Raw genomic sequence first — 22,587 nt, forward strand, 5'->3', positions numbered from 1 at the left:
TGCAAGTTATTAAGTGGTAAATAAAAAACTAAAAACAATTCATGAATTGCCATTTCTATATTCAGGCTAAAATCTGTACCAAGATTTAGAAAAAGTTTCTTCTATATGTTTTATATAGTTTTCATATTGGATCTCCTTATATTTAAAGCTAGATGCTAATCCATTAATAAAAAAGGGACTAAATAATTCTGAAATTCTCTTACATACCTCAATAGTAGTAAGGATATAAAGCACGGCTTCCCAAAGAGATGGACAAACCACTGGATCAATTTCATCAATGTTAGCAAGAACTGCAGGAGAAACTCTGGATGATTCAGCTTTCATAGACTTGGGAATATACTGGCAAAGGGCAGAAACTAACTCAAAAAAAGCTGAACGAACCTAAAAAAGACAATGAAGAAATAGAATAAAAATTATGATTGCTTAAAAAGCTGTGTTAAGGGAAGAAGAATAAAATAGTAATAGCAAGGAAAAAATTTATTGAGACTTTGGTGACCACAAACCAAATTATATGATCTCAAGGATATTTATGGATGAAATGTGAAGGACAACAGCAAAATAAAATATAAAAATTTTCTGAAAAAAAAAAAAAAAAAAAAAAAAAAAAAAAAGCTGTGTTAAAACTAAGGTCTAGTTTTTTCATTTCTGTTACACACATATAAATATCCATATCCTATGGATAGGATTTGTTTGTTATAGTTACAAAAACAAATGGCAGCTAAGTGCGTGGTAAATAACAATTTTCAAACTTATTAACCAGAATTTCAATAATTCTGAATTTCCATATCAATACAGGACAATATGAATGGCTTTGGGTCCTTGTGAATAGACATTGTAGATCTGTACGAATATTAGGTATATAAATTCCAAATATATTTTTAACCAAAAGTATTAATGACCAAAAAATTACAAATCATAGTTCAAATAAGCCATCTAAATTGATTAGAGAAATGCTAATAAGCATTTATTTACTTAAGGTATTATATAAAAAGGAAAAGATAAAAGACAGGCATTAAAATGTAAAAAGAACAAAAATACCTGGGGTGAATTATGCTTTCCATACTTCCAAAATTTGCTGTGTGATAGAAGAGGTTTAAGTTTCTCCTCTACAGAGTCCATCTCACTAGCAGGCAACATGCAAAGGAATTTCTTTAAAGCCAACAGGGAAGAAGTTAAAATTCGAAAATATTTGGCTTCTCTTTCTTCTTCTGGAACAGTTCTTAATTTGAAAGAGGTAGGGGTGGAGATAATGAAATATGTATTAAATATGTACAAAACACAAATAATAAAAGCAACAATTATATTTATGACTAAGACACAAATGCTCACTATAAAATTATTATTGCAGTTACCAAATGAATTAATCAGTCAACAAGCCCATATTAAGTACCTATTTACTATGTACCAGGCATTATGCTAAGGGGAAAGTGAGACAAAAGTGAGACAGTCCTTGTCCATAAGGACCTTGCATCCTAGGGTAGAGTCAAAATGTAAATATAAGCAAACACATAAATCAATTGTTACAATAATGCCTTATACAACATGAGTATTGCTAAAGATTTGTTGAATAAATTAAAGTTTATAATGAGAAATTTTCGCTGGTCTGGAAGATTCAAACCATCAGGACTAGGCTGACCATCACGGTGGATCATCGAAGTCCTACCTCTAACTGTGGTTAACCTCTAAGGCTTTCTTGGACCCCTCTTCTTTCTTAGTAAGAATAATCAATCAATAAACATTTATTAAGTGCATACCATGACAAGTGAAAGATAAAATGACTGAGGAAACAAAGGTCTAAGCTTCTGAGTATACTGGTATATTAAACACGTATTCCAAATGTCAAAAAAACTGGGACCAGTAGCATTCCTCAGCTTTAACAATGGACCTCAAATACTAGAGGAGACAGAGACTCAATAAAAACAATTAATTAAATAAGATGAAAACAATTAACCAGAATCTGATTTCTAATTAAAGGAAGGATTAAGGACTTCTCAAATTCGGAATGAGAGAGAGAACAGATACAATTCCCTGAAATCAGAAAAAGAAACATACCAATCCTCCGCAAGTGTCTGTACACAATCAAAGGTGCGTGGAAACAATAATCAATTGATCAGTATAGGGTCAATTTTCAGATAAGACTTATGGACTGCTGAAGATGTTTAATTGTGAGAAAGCTCTTAGCAGCACATAGAGGTGGTCTAACTTCCCAGCCCCAAAGGGCTAGGTTCAAACAATACAATAAAATCTTCTCATAATTCCCACAGTTTTTTCAAGACAGAAAATTGGACTAGACCCATAAATGAATAGCAAGGGCACTGAGCTAGTTCCATAATTGAGTCACAAAATGGAGTCATCACAAGATGGCAGTGTACTTCATTCAATGTGCACAAGCATATGCTATTCTAAAATCTCAATTCCCTCAACTAATGATGTGTCACAAATTATGCTAAATACTAGGGATACAAAAAGCAGCAAAAGACCAGTCCCTGTCCGCAAGGAGCTCACAGTCTAATGAGGGAAACAAAAAACAAAACTATATAAACAAGTTATATAGGGAATAAATAAGAAATAATTAACTGTAGGAGAGAAGTTAGAATTAAGAGGGGTTGGGAAAAGTTTCTTGTAGAAGAGGATTTTATTTGGGACTTAAAAGAAGGCACAAAAGCCAATAGGAAGAGACAAGGAGGGAGAACATTCCAGCATAGGAAACAGTCACAGAATATGTTCAGAACCAAGAGATGAGTGACTTGTTCATGGAACAGCAAAGAGGCCAGTGTCACTAGATCAAAGAGTATATGGCAAGGAGTAACACTGGAAAGATGGGGGGCATAAACTATGAAAATCTTTGAATGCCAAGCAGAGAAATCTGTATTTGATTCAAGAGAAATTCAAGGAGATTCTGGAATTTACTGAGTGGGAGATAACTTCATCAGACGTGCAATTTGGGAAAATCACTTTAGAGGCTGAATGAAGGATGGACTGGATGAGACAAGACTTGAAGAAGGGAGACTCAGCAACAAACTGTTACTAGTCCAAATATAAGGCAGTATATAGGCCTACTCCAGAGTGGTGGCAATATCAGAGAAGGAAGTGTATTAAAGGGATGTTGCAAAAGTGAAACCAATAGACCTTGGCAACAGATTGGACATAGCGGAATAAGAGATAGTGAGAATGACTCCTACACTTCAAGCATGAGAGAACAGAGGTTTGTGATGCCCTCTACAAGGAAGTTTGAGTTTATAGATGTCTCTTGGATATCCAATTTGAGATGCCTGAAAGGTAGAGATGCAAAATTAAAGGTCAACCAAGAGACTGGGGTAAGATAGGAAAATCTGCGAAGTGTGAATATAGAGATGGTAATTAAATCTGAGAAGTATGAATATAGAGAAGATCACAGGTTCAAATATCATCTCTAAATATAACTCTCAGACATATATATCTAGTCTTAGTAATAACTGTCCCAAGTTCCAGTCTTACATTACCAAATGCTTCCTTGCCATCTACAACTGAATATTCCTATGTTTCAAACTTAACATGCCTAAAACATTTCTGTGATGATCTCCTACAGATTTAATTATCATCTCTTTTTAGATATACCTATCTTGCCCCTATCTCCCTGCTGACCTCAAACCTTATATTTCCAATTGCTCATTATTCCTCACACAGACTATATCAAAAGCCTACAAAAACTAGATTTCTAGCTGGAAGTATCTTCTTCAAACCACCCTCCAAAGAGTTACCAAAATAAATCTTCCTAAAGTACACATTTAATCATATCATTTCCCTGCTCATTCTTCTTCAATGGCTTCCTATTGCCTCTAGGATAAAATTTAACATCTTCAATCTCCCTTTAAAGTACATTGCACTGTCTCCAGACTATTTTTCTATACATTATTCCCTTTTAACGCAATCTATGTTCCAGCCAAAATAGTTTACTTGCTGAACAGAATTCCATCTCCCGCTTCCATGTTAACATGCTTCCATGTTAATCATTGCATTCCCTCTTCCAGTCCACTTTAGAATTCCTATTTTACTTCAAGTATAAATATATGTCCTCTCTCCTATGAGAAGCCTTTCTAGATATGCCTATGTTAAAGTACTCTCTCCTTTTTGCTCATTTAAATAGCATATTCCCCAATAAAAGATAAGTGTCTTGAGGACAGGAGTTGTTTATCATTTTGTCTTTTTGTCCCATCCTTAGCACAATGTCTTGCACATAGCAAACACTTAATTGGATAGATTTAAGTTTCCATCATACATTACATATATAGCATATATTATACATATATCTCACACATATTACCATTGCTATTTTAAAATTACAATATACCATTTCTACTCTTAGTAATAGGCTACACTAATTTCCTTCTCTTAGCATCACTTTAAATACAGATAATTCATTATTAAGTAACATACTCTAGAAATTAGAAATTTATTAAAGTTGCTAAGCAACTAGGTAGCTCAGTGGATTGAGAGCCAGGCCTAGAGACGGGAGTTCCTGGGTTCAAATTTGGCCTCAGACACTTCCCAGCTGTGTGACCCTGGGGAAGTCACTTGACCCCCATTTGCCTACCCTTACTACTCTTCTGCCTTGGAGCCAATATACAGTATTGTCTCCAAGATGGAAGGTAAGGGTTTAAAAAAAAAAAAAAAAAAAAGAAATCACTGTGAATCCTGGGATAAACTATTTCTTAGATCAGTGGTTCCCAAACTTTTTTGGCCTACCGCCCCCTTTCAAAAAAAAAAATATTACCTAGCCCCTTGGAAATTAATTTTTTTTAATTTAATAGCAATTAATAGGAAAAATAAATGCACCTGTGGCCATCACTGCTCCCCTGGATTGCTGCAGCACCCACCAGGGGGTGGTAGCGCTCACTTTGGGAATCACTGTCTTAGATAAAGTCACTAGAAGCTAGATCTACTTTATGCTACTTTAGGCATAAACTTTAAATATAACTTCCTATTAAGTTCATAAGGTTATTTATTGTTCTAATCATCCTCTACAAGTCCTGCCAGGTAAGAGAAAGGGTGCTACTACATTTGGTAAGGGAAGAAATAAGATGGAACAAATTCAAATGTTATTTTCAAGTTCAAACCACAAAAGAAAATATTTTGGAGTGAAAATATAATGGGTGACTTTTGCAAATTCCTCAAAACAGGGTTCAATGATTACTGAAATTAGACTTCCTTTCTCTGGAGGTTCTCAATTATCTGGATTACAAATAATAATTATTTGAATGACATAATGCAAAACAAGGAAAAAAGAACATAAAAATATTTTAAAAGTCAAAACAAAAATCAAAGAAGGCTATTTCACTTTGTTTTCCTTAATGGAGAAAATATACCTGAATAAAAATAATTCTTTTCTTGTGTGATTTGGTATGGCAACTCTAGTCAATGATCTCTACATTCAGAAGCAATCTTCCACTGAAATTATCACTTAATGAAGCAAATAACTGATTAAATCTAAGTGGGCTCACAGTAATAAAAGTTTATCTTTAATATGATAAATAGAAACATAGTATAACTTACTGTGGGTCACTAAGTGTATCTGGTGTTTCTTTTAGAAGATGATCCTGTAGCACCTACATAAGGTTAAAAAAAAAAACACACACCATGATAACCTAATAAGAGATTTAATTGCACAGTCTACAATGGGCAAAAATTGCATGGATATGTGGAAGCTACAGCTATTCCCGCTATTCCCCTAACACTTTTTTTTTTCCCAAACCCTCACCTTCCGTCTTTGAATCAATACTGTATACTGGTTCCTAGACAGAAGAGTGGGGCAATGGGGGTTAAGTAATTTGCTCAGGGTCACACAGCTAGGAAGTATCTGAGGCCAGATTTGATCCTAGGACCTCCTGTTTCTAGGCCTGGCTCTCAATACACTGAGCCACTCAGCTGCCCCACCCCCACCTCAAACAATCATTTTTAAAAAGATTTTCAACCTCTTTCCTACCAAAATTATTTCCAGAGTTACTACAAGGTGTCAAAAAATACTAATTTGAGTTTCTCCTCTTTCTTCTGGTGTTCTATATAATACATAATACACATTAACACAGATACCACCATTTAGTCAATTATCTCAACTATTTGCAAAATAGCTAAAAACCCAGAAAGCCAAAAAAAAATGTCTCTGAACAGACAAAATATGTTACCATGGCCATAAAAAAAAGATTATGTACTTTACCCACATAATGGGTACTCTCTGGAATTTAACTCAAATCTAACAAGTTTCATTGTTCTCAGCTGAGAAGAATCCAGAGCTTCAAATTAGATAGGAAGTAGTTATGACAGATAGTTGAAGAAGGCATACTAACAGTACAATAAGTGATAGCAGAAAGTGAAGGAGACCAAAAACTATACCACGCTAACCTAAATAAATGATTAGTTAAAAACTTTATTGTAGAGCAATGACAAAGTAATAGGAGATATACTATGCCCAAAGGGCTTTAAATGACTGCCTGCCCTTTGACCCAGTCACACCACTGCTGGGTCTGTATCCCAAAGAGATCATAAAGAAAAATACCTGTACAAAAATATTTATAGCTGCGCTCTTTGTGGTGGCAAAAAATTGGAAAATGAGGGTATGCCCTTCAATTGGGGAATGGCTGAACAAATTGTGGTATATGTTGGTAATGGAATACTATTGTGCTCAAAGGAATAAAGAACTGGAGGAATTCCATGTGAACTGGAAAGACCTCCAGGAATTGATGCAGAGTGAAAGGAGCAGAACCAGGAGAACATTGTATGCAGAGACGAATACATTGTGTCACAATTGAACATAATGGACTTCTCTACTGGCAGATATTCAATGATACAGGACAATTCTGAAGGATTTATGAGAAAGAACACTATCTACATCCAGAGAAAGGAGCTGTGGGAGTAGAAACACAAAAGAAAAGCATTTCCTTGATCACATGGGTCGATGTGGATATGACTGGGAATGTAGACTCTTAAATGATCACCCTAGTGCAAATATTAATAATATGGAAATAGGTCTTGATCAGATACATGTAAAGCCCAGTGGAATTGCTCATTGGCTATGAGAAAGGTGAAGGAAAGAATACAAATCATGTAATCATGGGAAAATAGCCTAAATTAATTAAATAAATAAAATTTAAAAAATAGGAGATATAAAGATTAAAATAATATGTAGTTCCTATATATTATTCAAGGACCTAGGTAAGAGTGTGAAATATAGAAAATAGGAAATAGAAATGCATACTAAGAAGACATAAATTCAATATTAAGAAATTTTAATTAAGAACCTAATTTATGGAAGGTTTACTGTGGCAGGTAATAGGAGATTAAAATATGATCTATAATTAGTAGACTTCATAATCTAAAAGGGTATGAGAACTCAAGCATTACAGAGCCATTCAATATGGAGACAAAAAGCTCCCCAAATCACAACAGCTTGTGAAGAACATCACTATATTTATTTCTTATATTTTTGGTGTCTTTTTAACCTGTATAAATGCTGCCAAATATTGTAATTGATGCTGCCAATCATGCTGAGTCAATCAGGCAAAAAGTTGACCTATGAAAGAAAGGTTCTTTATAAGTCAAAATAAACATAGCATCATTTTGTGTGATAAAGAGCTGTCCAATTGTGCAATGGCTAAAAATATTGGGATACATGAATGGAAATTATTGTACCAAAAGGCAAGGTACATACAACTAAATCAGAGAAACATGGAACGACTAACATGAAGTAAACAGAATCAGTAAAACATACACCATTGACAACAATGTAAATGAAAAACAATCAAAGGAAACTACATGATTAAAATTTCTATACCTGCCTCTAGAGAAAAAAATCCTCTTAGTCCTCTGGAAAGGTTAAGGTCTATGGATGTGAAATGTTTCACATAATAATCCATTGTAATCCTTACGCCATTAATAGGTTAGCTAGTTTTGTAAAAAACTTAAAGAGAGTTTTACTTCTTTATCTTTGTTAAGGAAAGACTTGATGAGAAGGGAGAGTGAGAGTATATCCAGAAAAGAATATCACAGAGATTTTCAAGCAAAATGACTGCCTAACCAGAGGCTGACAGATTAGTTTTCCCCACCTAAATCCAACAAAAAACAAAACTTGTGCCAGACCAAATAACATTCAAGGAAAACTGTCCTACTATTCTAGAACCAGGAGGTAAAACAGAAATTGAATGAATCCACCAACTAACCTCCTCAAAGAGATCCCGAAAGCATAACTTCTGGGAATATTATGTCCAAATTTCAGAACTCCCTGGTCAAGTAGAATATTGCAAGCAGCCAAAAAGAAATAATTCAAATTTCATGGAGCCATAGTCAGGATAACACAAGATTTAGAAGCTTCTATATTAAAGGATTGGAGGGTCTGGAATATGATATTGCAGAGGGCAAAGGAGCTAGCACTTCAACCAAGGATTACTTACACAGCAAAACTAAGCATAATCATTCAGAGGGAAAAATGAGTATTCAATGAAATTGAGGACTTTCAGACAATCTTGATGAAAAACCAGAGCTGAAGGAAAATCTGACTCTCAAAATAGAAGGCCAAAGAGAAGAATAAAAAGGTAAATAGGAAGGAGAAATCAAAAGACATCCAAATAAGGGTAAACTGCTTACCTACCTATGTAGGAAGACAATTCTTATAACTCCTAAGAACTTTATCATTATTAAAGTAGTTTAAAAGGATTTTATATAGACAGAGGGCAAGGACAGGAACTGAAAATGATAGGATGATATTAAAAAAAATTTAGGGATGAGAAAAAGGAATGCATTGGGAGAAAGTGGAGAGAAAATGGAATGGAGTAAATTATCGCACATAAAAGAAGCATGAAAGAGCTTTTACAGTGGAGGGGATGATGGAACAGCATGTGGGGAGAGGAGTATATGAACCTTACTGTCATCAGAATGCTTCAATGAGGGAAGAATATACACAATCGATTGGGTATAGAAATCTAGCTTACCCTACAGGAAAGTAGGAGAAGAGAAGAGAAGTGGGGTGAGGCAAACAGAAAAGAGGATAAATTGGGGGAGATATAGGTCAGAAACTAAACAGGAAGAGTAATACATAATAATCATAATTGGTGCAAAAGTCTCTCTAAGAAAGACCTCATTTCTCAAATACACAGAGAAATGAATCAAATGTATAAAAATACAAGTCATTTTCTAATTGATAAATGGTCAAAGGATATGAACAGGCTCAGACAAAGTAATAGCTCTCTATAGTCACGCAAAAAATGCTCTAAACCAGTGATGGGCAAACTATGGCCTGCAGGCCAGATGCAGCCCCCTAAAATGTTCTATCCCGCCCAGTGACATTATTCCTAATCTGCAATGAAAGAATTGCCTTAGAAATAGACTGACAGATGAGAATTTCTTTTCCTTTGGCCCCTTCTTTAAAAAGTTTGCCCATCACTGCTCTAAACCATTATTAATTGGAGAAATGCAAAATAAAACAACTCTTAAGGTACCACCTCACACCTATCAGACTGGCTGTTATGACAGAAAAAGATAATGACAAAACCAGAAGGGGATGTGGGAAAAGTAAGACTGCTGAGGGAGTTGTGAACTGATTTAACCATTCTGGACAACAATTTGTACCTATGCCCAAAGGGCTATAAAACAGTACATACTCTCTTTGTTGTATATACCAAAGAAAAAGAAAAACAAAAAGGGAAAGGATGTCTGTGTGTGTATGTGTATACATGCACATATATATATATATATATATATATATATATATATATACATACACACACACACTCAAAAATATTTAAAGCAGCTCTTTTTTGTGAGAAAAAAATTGAGTAAGGGTATCAACTGGGGAATGGCTAAAAAAGTTATAGTATATGATTATAATGGAATTCTATCATGCTATAAGAAAGGACAAGCAAAAGGAGCTCAGAAAAACCTGTAAAGATTCACACAAATTGAAGCAGAGTTAAAGAAGCAGAATCAGAACAAATATTAAACACAGTGGTGGGAATATACTGTACAATGAACAATTCTGGATAGTTTTATCTATTCTCAGCAATATAAAGATCCAAAACAATCCCAAAGAAGTCAGAAAAAAAAAATGCCATCTGCTTCCAAAGAAAAGAACTGGTGGGAATCTGATTCCAGACTAAAGCAAATTTTTTCATTCTTCTTAATTTTTTTTGTTCAAGTTTCCTTCCACAAAAGGATTAATACTAATAATAAAAAGAGTATTTTACACAAATGCACATGTAAAATTTATATGAGACTGCACATCATGGGGAGAGAGATGGAGAATTCAGGACAAAATTTTTTTTAAAATGTTGGAAACTGCTTTTGCATGTAACTTGGGGTAAAGAATTAAATTACATTTAAAATTACTTTTTAAAAAGAGTAATAATTAAAGAACAAAAATTCTTTAAGAAAAATGATCAAAGAAATAACATGCAAAAACTTAATGAATGCAGCTAAAGCTAATCCTAGGGGGAGAATTATCCTAAGGGGAGAATATTTCTAGAAATTTCATTAACAAAAGAGAAAAAGAACAAACCAAAGAACCAGGTATACAATTTCAACAAAATTACAACAAAAACAAATCTGAAAAGATCCAATTTTTTTAAAAAAGTAGAAATTCTGAAACATCAAAGGAGAAATTATTGATAAAACTAGAAGTTTTTCTTCTGGGAAAAATAAAAAACTAATGTAAATTTTAAAGACAAGTAATCAAATTGTTTTAAAAAAAAAAGGAAAGTCACAACAATTGAGGAGGAAATTTAAAATTAATCAGAAATGCCCAACTATGCTCACAATACTAGTTTTACTTTTAGAGGAAATGAATATTTACAAAAACATAAAGTAACTAAGATTAAGAAGAGAAACAGATTCCTTAAATAATTCAGTATCAGAAAAAAATAAAGAAGCCATAATAAACTTCCAAATGAAAAAACCTCCAGAACCAGATGGATTCTATCAAACATTAAAAGAACAATTAATTACATCATAGAAACTGTTTGCAAGAATAGGAAAAGGGAGCTTCTAAACTCTCTTAATGATAGTCTTTTTTATTTTTTTTTAAAACCCTTACTATATATTGGTTCCAAGGCATAAGAGTGGTCTGGGCTAAGCAACTGACTTGGCCAGGGTCATACAGCTTAGAAGTGTGTTTGAGGTACGATTTTAGGACAGGACTTCCTGTCTTCTAGGCCTGCTCTCAATCTACTGAGCCACCTGGCTTCCCCAGATATAGTCTTCATAAGTAAATTATAGAGAAAAAGCAGAGAAAGAAAACTATAAATCAAGGTTTCTTAAATTTCTTTACTTCATGGGCCCTGTTGGTAGAACCAATGAAGCCTACAGACTCCCTCTAACATTGTTGCCTACATTCATAATGGAAGGAAATGCTAAAGTTTGTTAGAGATTAGAAGTAAAGATGGATTGTGTCTAATAGAACTCCTGAAATCTATCCATATATAATCCTTGAGTGTGTATATCAGGTTAAAAGCACCAACAAAAGGGCAGCTAGGTGGCTTAGGGGATAGAAGACCAGGCTTGGAGTCAGGAGGACCTGGGTTCAAATTAGGTCTAGATCAGCACTGGCAAATCTTTTAGATATTACATGCCCAAATTGCACCTTTGCGCTGCCTATGAGCCCCCTGCACTACCTCAGAGAGCAGGGAGAAGAAGTACTCCCTGCTAGGCAGATTGATGGGGCACGTGAAAAAGATCCTCAGGTGCTATGGAGAAGGGGAATGAAGAAGCCCCCTCTGGCAGGCTGGGGTACACATGCCACATCTTCTCCAACATGGGTCTACATGTTTCCTAGCTATATGACTCTAAGCAAGTCACTTAATACCAACTGCCTAGGCCTTATTCCTCTTCTGCATTAGAACTTTTAATTAGTATTGATTCTAATACAGAAGGTAAGGTTTAAAACAATTTTTTTTAAAAATCCCCAACATAAACTAATGAAAACTGACACAAAAGTTTTAAATAAGAATGATAAAATAGGATATATTTTAGAAAGATTATATACTATGACTGTTATGGATTTATAATGAGAATATAAAGTAGGTTCAACAAAAAGAAAAATATAAACATAAATCTACAAATTTATACAACAATATTGCAAAGATAAACAACTTTAAAAGACAAGAACTCTGATCACAGCAATAGTCAACTATATATATTAGCATACATGTATCTATTTTTTTCCTTTTAAACATGGTCAATGAAAAAACTTATTTTTTATGACTATACATGTCTGTAAAAGTAGTTTTTGTTTTCCTTATATCCTCAACTCAGGGAAAGAAGAAAGAGTACATTTTTGCTAAATGAAAAAAATAAAATTTAATTTAAAAATGAATAAAAAAGTATCTTTTGTGACCTATGAATAGAGGAAAAGTCCATGAGTAAACTAGGGATTGAAACAACCATATTCAATAAAATGAACAGTTTCAATTGCACAAAATTGAAGTTCCTAAACAAACAAAATTAATGCAGCTAAAATTAGGAAGGAAATAAAAGTAAAAAGAATTTTTGCAATAAATTTCTTGCATAAAGGTCTCGTATCCAAGATATTTAAAGAATTGATTCAAATTTATAAGAATAAGGGACATTCCTAATTTTCCAAATGAAACTAACAGGTTTTCAAAGGAAGAAATTCAAGCCATTATTAATCATATAAAAAATATTCAAAATTACTAATAATTGGAAAGATGTAAATTAAAGCCACCCTGAGACATCACCTCATACCCATATGATCAGCAAAGATAACAAAATAAGAAAATGACAAATGTTGGAAGGGCTGTAGGAGAATAGGTACACTAATATATTGTTGCAGCAATGAATTTGTCCTGCCATTCTTAGAAAGCAATGTAAAACTTCGCCCCCCCCAACAAAAAATCGCTAAACTGTACATAATCTTTTTGACTCAGTGATAACACTGGTAGGTGTATACCCAAAAGATGAAAAAAGGGTCATATTTACAAAAATATTTATAGCAGCTCATTTACATGAGAAAAACAACTAGAAACTAAGGGTGTGACCAATTAAAGAGGGACAGCTAAACAAATTACAGTATATAGGAATGTACCATAAGAAATTATGAAATGATCAGTTTCAGAGGTAAATGGGAAGTGATTTTTAAGTGAACTGATTTTTAAGGATGATATGAGCAGAACCAGAAAAACAATTTAGAAAATGATGCCAACTATTCTTGGTTGAGCCTGACAAGGAACAGTCCCCTGGTAGTTTAGGTTTGATATTAGAACAAAACGAGATACTCACAGGTCACTGAACAGTTTAACAAGAAACTTATCCTGAGTAGGAGCTTAAGTAGATTCATCTGAGTAAAGTTTCCTTTGAATCACAAGTTTCCTTGTGATCTAACAACCAAGCATCCAAAAGCACCATTGAGATCTTCAAAGCTGCTGAGGAAATGATATCAATAGCTTTTTATCTCCTGAGCCAACCAAGTCTCAAGAAATGTCTCAGTGACTTTGGAATAAACTTGCCTAACTTACATGAGGAGGCAAGGTTAGATAAGCTCCTAACATAATATTGTAAAGAAAAACAACTTTGAAAGATCTGAGAACTCAAAACCAATGTGATGAAAAATCATGATTTCAAAAGACAGAAGCAAGACATGCTACCCACTTCCTGTCAGAGAGGTGATAAGATTTAAAACACACAATGAGACATGTACAATATATGGTTTCATTTTACACTTTCTTATTGTTCAACTCAGTAAGAAGAAAGTAAGAAGGAAATAAAAATGTTTAATTATAAAAAATAAAATAGGGAGTCAAGATGGTGGCTTAGAAACAGCAGAAGCCAAATCCTCAGTGATTATCCTAATAAACCAATCAAAACAAAGAGCTTTAAAAAAGACAAAAATTCAAACCCAACAACAAGACAGAGCCACAGGACTCTCAACTTGAAAGGTATGCAGAAGAAGTTGAATTCTCAGGTATAAGAGAAAGATAGTCCCAACATTCCTCCCCTGCCTGCTACACTAAGACCCATGGTATGACTCAGGCTGATGTGATCTCAGGACAAGGGAGGCAACCTCAACAGAGTACCTTAGAATCACCAGGTGAAGTTCAGGGCTCTGACCACAGCTGGCAGGGAGGCAGCTGTCAGAAAGGTGCAAAGAGAGCCAGATGGTTGCTACCTTCAGCTTCTCCATCTTCATCTTTAGACTCTGCCAGCATCTGGGGAAGATTTAGCCTCAGGGCAGATTAGCTCAGCAAGTGAGCTCAACTGATCTAATACAGTATACCAGCAGAGCACAGAAGAAGCCCCTTCAAGGCAGAAAAGCTCAAACTCACAGAGCCAGCAAACAACCAGAGGATCAGGTGTACAATCCACAAGATGGAATACTATTGTGCTATAAGTAATGATGAACTGGAGGATTTCCATATGAACTAAAAGAATCTCCATGAACTGATGCAGAGTGAAATGAGCAGAACCAAGAGAACATTGTATACAGAAAATGAAACATTGTGGGATGATCAAATGCAATTGACTTTACTAATAGCATGCAATGATCCAGGACAATCCCAAGGGACTTACGAGAAAGAATACTATCCATATCCAGAGAAAGAACTGTGGGAGTGGAAATATAGAAGAAAAACATGTGACTTACCCCTTGGTTCTATGGGTATATGATTGAGGGTTTTGGTTTTAAAAGATCACTCTATTACAAATATGAATAATATGGAAATAGGTTAACCCAGTGGAACTACTTGTCAGCTCTGGGAAGTAGGAGGGAAGAGGGGAGGAAGAGAACATAAATCATGTAATCATGGAAAAATATTCTAAATCAATCAATAAATAAATTTAACTAAAAAAATAAAATAAAATAAAACACCAACAATCACCTCAAAGAAAGCCTAAAGGAAGAAGTTGGATTGTCAGCCAAAAAAAATCCTGCAAACAGCCAAAAATGAGTTCTAGGAACCTACAAGACATGATAGTTTGTATTATAAAATAAGAAAAAGATTTAGAACATAATATCCCAAAAGGCATAAGAAAATGACTTATAACCGAGAATAACTCCTTGAAAAGCAGTGTGATCCTGATAGAAAAAAACAGACCGCTTATGATAGAATATTTTTCAGTGTCACCATTTAGGTAGAGGCCAAAACTCAAAGAGATAATTTCCAACAGTCTAATCTCATGTTTCTTTCAATGAACCTTTCTCCAACCATTGATACTCTACCTAAACATAGTGCTTAATGGTTAGCTCACTCTCACATTCACTTATACTATCCCATCCTTGTGATATTGAAACCCTTAGTACCCGACATACAATGTTTTCTGATTTTTGATTCCCTCAGGTCTAACCTCCTTAAACACATCCCATAATGTTCCGCTCCAAACTGCTTACCCTTTTCTCTCATTCCTTCCATCTTCTAGCCTTTACTGACACATATACCCCCTTCCTACTAACAGAGCTTCCTTCATTATCCTTTCTACACTACTGACTACACTCTCACATCCCACCCCACACACTCAATATTCATGGGGGATAGGGTAAAAATACTCCTTGCTCTCCAGTGCCACTTTAAGGTCTTCCCTTCAACTACCTAAGTAAGCTCTGCTCCTGAGATTCATTCTATCCAAATTTACAGCCCAATCAAGACCCTAGTAGCTATTATCAATGGATTTCAGGGCATTTTTTCCCCCTTTCCCAATGAGTTTAGTGCCTGACTCACAATCTCTCTCCTCCTAATCACTTGCACTCATAAGAGGGGTATCAACATAACTGGTATCCTCTCAAATACCTTAAAAGCCCAGTTCCTCTATTTACTCAATTCCCATGACCTACTAATCCAAATCATCTCTGCCAGAGATGGGCATAATCCTTGACCTTGCCATCACCTATAAAGGTTCCACATTTCCATGTTGGGAAATACCAAAATTCCTTAAAGTGATCATAATCTTGATTATTCCTCCTTTCCCTGTGCTTTACTATTCTTGATATTTATATTGCGACTTCAATAATTCCCACCCCAACCCAGTTCATTATTACCAGATAATCACCCCTACATTGGCTATACTCTCTCCTCCTTTTCCTATCTTAAACCTTGTTGAACGAATTCAATTTCACTCTCAACTCTCTTTTTCCCTGTCCTTTTGAAAATCAATCTATACCATGCCTCAATTGAAAATTATTCTTATCATCTTCCTTTGCTATTCATGTGTTACTGAATGGAACTAGAGGAAGTCAGAAAAGGGTCTCTTCATCTTCCCTCTCTCCCCTTCTATTATGCTACTTTTTCCTACTGCCTAATAAGCATTTCTTTTTTTTTTTTAAACCCTTACCATCCATCTTGGAATCGATACTATGCATTGGTTCTAAGGCAGAAGACTGGTAAAGGCTAGGCAATGGGGGTAAAGTGACTTGTCACACAGACAGGGAGTGTCTGAGGTCAAATTTGAACCCAGGATCCCCCCTCTCTGGGCCTGACTCTCAATCCACTGAGCCACCTAGCTGCTCCCCCCCTCAACAAGCATTTCCATGCCTACCTCATGATTAAAAACTCATTTTTGATAGTTCCACTCCTCTTCATGACTAAATGCCTTTAGAAAGCTATTTATTAATGCTTCTACTTCCTTTCCTCCTATTCTCTCTTCTAACTTCTTTGCGATATTATGTTCATCCTCACCATTCAACTGAAAAGCAATGATCTCTCATAATTGACAAATCAAATTGGCCTTTTCTCAATCCTAATCCTCTTTGACCTCTCTGAAGTATATTGTACATCACTTTCTCCTTCTGGAATCTCTTTCACCTCTCTAGGTTTTCAAAACATAGCTCTCTAGTACTCCTTTCTATAGAGAATCTTCCTTTTCAGTATCCTTTACTAGTTTTTATATATACAGTGCATATCCAAATATTTACATGTTGTTTCCTCCACTAGAATGAACACTACTTGAAATAAATTGAATATTTGACAGTTCTTTTTGGCATTTTTTTGTATCTTCAGCACTTAACACAGTGCCTATCACATAGTAACTATTTAGTAAATTTTTGTTTATTGAATCAACTAGGAGGCAATAGCTTAAGAAAAACAAATTTCCTGATCCTTGAGGATTAAAAGAAAGGGATTGAAAAGAACTAGAATCTAAAGGGATAAGTGAGGGAATGATTAAACTAATTATAATATGTAAATGAATGGAATGTTATTACACCTTAAAAATTTTGAAAGAGATTATTTTAGAGAATCCTAGAAAATGTGAACCAATGTAGAGTCAAAGGAATAGAACAATAGTTTTTATTTTTTTTAAACCTTAACTAATTGTGCATCGGCTAAGGTGGGGTTAGGGAGGTTTGGGGGAGAGGAAAAGAACATAAAATATGTAACTAGGGGAAAATATTCAAAATAAAAATTAAAAAAATAAAAAATAAAAACCTTTACCTTCCATCTTGGAGTCAATACTGTGTAGTGGCTCCAAGGCAGAAGAGTGGTAAGGGCTAGGCAATGGGGGTTAAGTGACTTGCCCAGGAACACACTGCTAGGAAGTGTCTGAGGTCAGATTTAAACCTAGGACCCTCCCATCTCTAGGTCTGACTCTCAATTCACTGAGCTACCCAACTGCCCCCAATAACAGTTTTCATAAGGACAACATGTTAAGAAAAACAATTCTCAAAGACTCAACAACTCTGATAAAATCAGTGACCAACCACCACTTAAAAGAGTTGATGGAAACTTCCCAGCTGTGTGACCCTGGGCAAGTCACTTGACCCCCATTGCCCACCCTTACCACTCTTCCACCTAAGAGCCAATGCACAGAAGGTAAGGGTTTAAAAAAAAAAAAAAAGTTGAGGGGCTCAAGATGAAAAAGCATTCAAATGTTTTTGGGCATAGCTGCTATGTTAATCTGTTTTGCTTGATTATGTTTTCTTTCTTGGTTTTTAATTAGGGCGTTTGGAAAGAAAGGCTGAGAAAAAACAGATTAAGAAAGACCACTAAAATATTGTTTTTAAACATACAGAAGAAAAGCAAAAAAAAAAAAAAAAGAAAAGCAGGGCAGTCTTGAACATTATATGGTATTTATTATATATTATTTAACAAAAGCAAAGGGCATGAAATGGAAATTAAAGGTTTCATATATGATCCTTTTTTTGTATTCTGCTATGTATACAGAAATATTCATTTGGATCTTTAACTTCAGGGAAAAAAATATAATGGAAAGGCCTCAAAGCTCCAATAAAACTTTTTTTAAGTTAACCTATATTCAGGATAAAGAAATGTGTAATGTATATTGGGAAGATTTCTAAGCAAAATGAGTAAAAATAGTTTTGTCATTTAAAGGGTGAAATAATTTTATATTTGCTTTGAATATATTTTGTCTTGTGTGTATCTGTGTATTTGTTGCTTCCTTCCCAACAGAATTTTAAGTTCTTCAGAGGCAGAAACTGTTTAATTTTTGCCTTTGTTAACCTCCTGTCTCTAGGACAGTTCCTGTTTAATAAAATGCCTGCTTAAAGAATGAATATCACCCAAACTTAGAATGCACTTCCTCTTTACTTCCAATTACAGAATCATTAACTTCTTTCCAAGTTCAGCTCAGGTACCACCATTCTATTTTCCAAGAAAAGTAGACTTTTCCCAGAGCACAACATTACACTTTCTTACTCTCTATATTTAGTATCTTCCTATAAATAGAATGTATTTCTTCCCCTCTAACGCCACTTCTACACCACTGAATCCTTACCTTCTTTTGAGGATCAAGATAGATAATAATGCTTCCAAATTTCTCTAGTTATTAGTTCTTTCTCCCTCCCTCCTCAAATTACTTTTGAGTACATATTGCTGACCCCATAGTTAAATGTGAACTTATATTGTTTCACTTTTGTCTTCATATCCCCAATGTCTATAAAAACTGCATGTAAGAAGCACTTCATTAAGTGTTATTGAGTTGAATTACAAATAAGAAAGTTGACAGAAAGCCTATTTTAGAGTCAAGAAGACTTGGATTCAAGTACCATCTTTGATACATTCAAGCTTCCCTTGCCCTCAGTTTCCTCAACTAAAATGAAGGGGCTGGATTTGATGATCTATATGGTCCTTTTCAGTTCTAAATCTATGACTGTTATCTTAACCTCTCAGTGCCCCTAAACAACTAATAATTGCAGAGCAGGTGTCCATCTTTATTAGTTATTAGTTATTATTTATTAGTTGATGGATTTTCCTTACCAGATGTTCTTTACACCAATAAAATCTCACATACACACACTCTCACTCTCTCTCTCTCTCTCTTTAATATATATAGATTTTTTTTCAACTTACATTAATAATTTCATCTTTACAAAATACTAATGCTTCAGACTGCTTGCTTGGAGGGAAAGCTGCTTCAAATGCTTGTTTTGCCGCAGTTGCAGCTGGGGCATAAGCATCACATTGGGCTATTAGCCAATATCCCATAAGACTTTTTAAATGAGGTGCCAAGTGTTTCTTTACTTTTAGGATAAGTCTTTCAAAAGCTATTTGTGTGGCTTCTCGAACACGACGATCATAATCCTATTAAAAATACAAATTTGGTTATAAAATAATTACCTCATCCTCCTAAGAATGTGCCTACATACACAAATGAAAAATTACTGAGGTTTCTTTCATTTTAAACACCAGTTAAATTCAAGAAAATAAACAAGAGTATTTTTAACCTGACATGGCAAGTATCTGATTTGACAGGCTTTTTCACTTTTCAAGTAGTTAAGTTATATGGTTTAAACTGTCTAGACACTTTTTCCCCCCTTGGAAGCGTGAAGATAAGATTAATTCTCCCCTTGCCTATTTTTAAATTAATAAACAAAAACTGAAAACACCCCTACTTAACACTAAGTTGGGGAGGTCCACAAGCTACTTCCTAAAAGTGGGAATCAACTCCAGAACACCACCACCACCATCACCACCATCACCACCATCACCACCACCATCACCACCACCACCACCACCACCACCACCACCACTCCCCCAAACCCCACCCCCACCCCACCCCGGACAATGCTAAGCAAATTTAAAGACTGCAATTGGCACCTGTAAAGTGTAAGAAGGATAGGAAGAGACATGGAAAAAGGACTACAAAAGTCCTGAACTTCCTGTCCAAGAGGTCTTCAGCCTGATTTCTGACTTGGAAGATCTTGGCCTGGGACTGCGGCTTGTAGCTACAACTTGGGACTTCAACCTGGGACTCTGGCTCTTAAACTGCTTCTGGTAAGACTGCTTCTGGATCTTCTCCTTTGAAGCTTCAGCTTGGGTGAGTGAGAAGCTGACCCTCCTTTTCCTGGCTTCCGGAGAAATTAATTCCACAGAGGCCTCCCCTTCTTGGAGGAGGCTGCGTGGATTGAACCCTTGTTTAATTCACCACTGAGTCCTCTGGCAGAGGGGTTAAGGAGCCCTGCCTGGGTTGTACCTGGGGACTGGAGCAACATTTAGGGTGATAGGCTAGCCTTCTTACTCTACCCTCTTTTACATTTCTCTACTTTCACTTTTTCCACCTCTTTGTAAATAAAGCTACTGAAAGTCAATTTGACTTGAGCTATAATATTTTTAAATCATTATCTTAGAATTCTCATATATTTAGTCAAACCCTTAATTTTAATTCCTTACAGAAGATTTGAATAAGAAACTTGTTTACATTTTATTTCCCTTATTCTTCTAGAAGTAAACAAATTAGGATTTAGAATAAGTAACTTATCCCATAAGAATGTTAAATAATGAGAAAGTATTTGTGTAATTCTGTAGTTAAGTTCTCAAGTATGTAATCTCCATAGTTTATGTAAAGCATAAGGTTCTTTTACTCTGCTTGCACAAATTCCTTCAAATTTGCTGTTTAAAAAAACTTCATCAAAGGGAGATAACACAAATTTAACCATGTTCATTACTACAACAAACAAAAGTAGGAATTTTAAAACAAAAAAAGTGTTTTAGTACTTACGAGAGAGATTTTGCAATAAATTCTTGGCCAGTATGGAAGGACACCTTTTACGACCTCTGCATCTCTTTGATCACACATTGTCCCAAATTCTTGCATAGCCTAATACAAAGAATCAGTATATGCAAGGTTACTAATATTTTCTGTAGAACACATGAGTAACAAAACACCTCCATGACACTGGGAACTCACTATTTGTCACACTTATTTTGTTTAGTTTGGGAAAATGAGTTTAAATAATGTAAATGGAGATTACATAGCTTACTTTTCATCTCTGCCATTTGAAAATACTTAAAACATTCCCTCAGAGACTAACAGAATAAGGAATTTTTGACATTTTTAAAAATCTTCTTAAAATAATGCACATATAAATTTCCTAATATGTACAGAACTAGTCAACATTCTAAAGCAATTTTTTAAAATCATAGCAACAAGCCAATTTTCATCTCTCACATGGAGGCAGAACTGGCTACTATGTTTCTGAAGTTAATGCTTCAGAAAAATCACCTGGAAATATGTAAGCCTAATCTAATTTCCCTTACAAATAATATAGTTAATATGACAAACTATGCTTTTGACTTTTCTAATGGAACACTTTATTTTTTAAAAAGGGCTTTCTTGTCTAATTTTTAGTTAAAGAAGTAAACTTGCTTTCAATTTTGTTGTGACATCTTTCTTGGAAAGTTTTCGTAGGACTACCCGGAAATCAGAATCTACCAGGCTATCTATTTCTTCTGCTCCTTGTACAGCAGGAACATAGCCTAAGTCACTCTGAGACGTTCCAAAACCAATAAATCCAGGTACTGTTCCACGTTCTTTAGCAAGGAGTTCTGCAGCACGGCCACTGTTTGAAGGCTGATGAAAAGCAAAAAAGACAGATCACAGAATTATCTTCCAAGACCAGGCAAGAAATTCTTTAAAATTATCTTCGCAATAAATATTCGCTTAAAAATATTTTATTTTTTATTCTGAGATTTAGGGTATCAACATGGCCTACAACCCATACTAAGATAAATTCAAAATGGGTAAATGACCTAAATATAAAAAGTGAAATCATAAATAAATTAGGTGAACATTACCTGTCAGATTTAGGGGAAAGGAAGGAATTTTTAGACCAAACAAGAGACAGAGAACATTACAAAATATAAAATGAATAATTTTGATTACATTAAATTAAAAAGTTTCTGTACAAACAAAATCAATGCAACTAAACTTAGAAGGGAAGCAACAAACTGGGGGAAAATTTTATAACAAAACCCTCTTGACAAGGGTCTAATTTCCCAAATATATAAGGAATAAAGTCAAATGAACAAGAAATCAATCCATTCCCCAATTGACAAATGGTCAAAGGATTTTTAATATGTATCAAAAATTTGATATATATAAATAGGCAGTTTTCAGATGAAATCAAAACTATCAATAATCACATGAAAAAGTTGTTCTGAATCTCAACTAATTAGAGGAATGCAAATCAAAACAACTCTTAAGGTATCACCTCACACCTAGCAGATTGAAAGTAAAGGAAAATAATGAATGTTGGAAGGGATGTGGCAAAATTGGGACACATACTTTGGAGCAATTCACAACTCTACCAACAATGTATTAGTGTCCCAATTTTGCCACATTCTGGAAGACAATTGGGAATTATGTCCAAAGGACTTTTAAAGTCTT

The 22,587-nt window shown here is 34.7% G+C and overlaps 1 protein-coding gene across 1 annotated transcript in view; it reads right to left on the reverse strand.

The window, feature by feature from the left end:
- The window catches only part of LTN1 (listerin E3 ubiquitin protein ligase 1), a 117,222-nt gene that overhangs the window by 72,600 nt on the left and 22,035 nt on the right, over window positions 1-22,587 (reverse strand). The window contains exons 2-7 of the mRNA XM_044670278.1: window positions 21,568-21,771; window positions 20,920-21,018; window positions 19,272-19,502; window positions 5,533-5,585; window positions 1,039-1,219; window positions 208-381 (exon numbers count right to left, since the gene is read on the reverse strand). Of these exons, the coding sequence (XP_044526213.1) occupies window positions 208-381; window positions 1,039-1,219; window positions 5,533-5,585; window positions 19,272-19,502; window positions 20,920-21,018; window positions 21,568-21,771 (942 nt within the window). The remainder of the gene's footprint in view (window positions 1-207; window positions 382-1,038; window positions 1,220-5,532; window positions 5,586-19,271; window positions 19,503-20,919; window positions 21,019-21,567; window positions 21,772-22,587) is intronic.

Source organism: Gracilinanus agilis, chromosome 3, assembly GCF_016433145.1.
Source record: "Gracilinanus agilis isolate LMUSP501 chromosome 3, AgileGrace, whole genome shotgun sequence".
In the NCBI taxonomy this organism is placed as follows: Eukaryota; Metazoa; Chordata; class Mammalia; order Didelphimorphia; family Didelphidae; genus Gracilinanus; species Gracilinanus agilis.